At 59.5% G+C, this 482-nt stretch overlaps 1 protein-coding gene across 1 annotated transcript in view; it reads right to left on the reverse strand.

Annotated features, from left to right (window-relative positions):
- LOC102032916 (eukaryotic initiation factor 4A-I-like) overlaps window positions 1-482 on the reverse strand; it is a 13,216-nt gene that overhangs the window by 10,855 nt on the left and 1,879 nt on the right. The window contains exon 3 of the mRNA XM_031065468.1: window positions 120-252. Within this exon, the coding sequence (XP_030921328.1) occupies window positions 120-252 (133 nt within the window). The remainder of the gene's footprint in view (window positions 1-119; window positions 253-482) is intronic.

Consider the following 482-nt stretch of genomic DNA (forward strand, 5'->3'; position numbering starts at 1 on the left):
GGTCTATACTGGTCTGTACTGGTTTATACTGGTCCATACTGGTTTATACTGGTCTATACTGGTTCATACCGGTCTATACCGGTCTATACTGGTCTATACCGGTCCGTACTGGTTCTCACCTTTGATGCAGGGCAGGATGGCTCTCTGCTGGATGGCCGAGGGTTTCTCGAAGCCGTAGGCGTAGATCCCGCGCAGCAGCGCCTCCGACAGGTTCATCTCGTCGAAGCTGTCCACCACCTCGTGCCAGTTGCTCTGCACCAGTACAGACCAGTACGGACCAGTGAGGGCGGGGCGCAGCCAGTGCACACCCGCGGGAACCAGTACAACCCAGTACAGACCCCCCAGCAAACCAGTACGAACCGGGACTGGTGCGGCCCAGCCTGACCCGGTTCGGTCTGGAGCCCTCCCAGTCACTCCCAGTATGGCCCGGCTCCCTCCCAGTTTAACTCTAACCCCTCCCAGTCCCTCCCAGCATGGCCCGG

Source organism: Geospiza fortis, unplaced genomic scaffold, assembly GCF_000277835.1.
Source record: "Geospiza fortis unplaced genomic scaffold, GeoFor_1.0 scaffold1571, whole genome shotgun sequence".
In the NCBI taxonomy this organism is placed as follows: Eukaryota; Metazoa; Chordata; class Aves; order Passeriformes; family Thraupidae; genus Geospiza; species Geospiza fortis.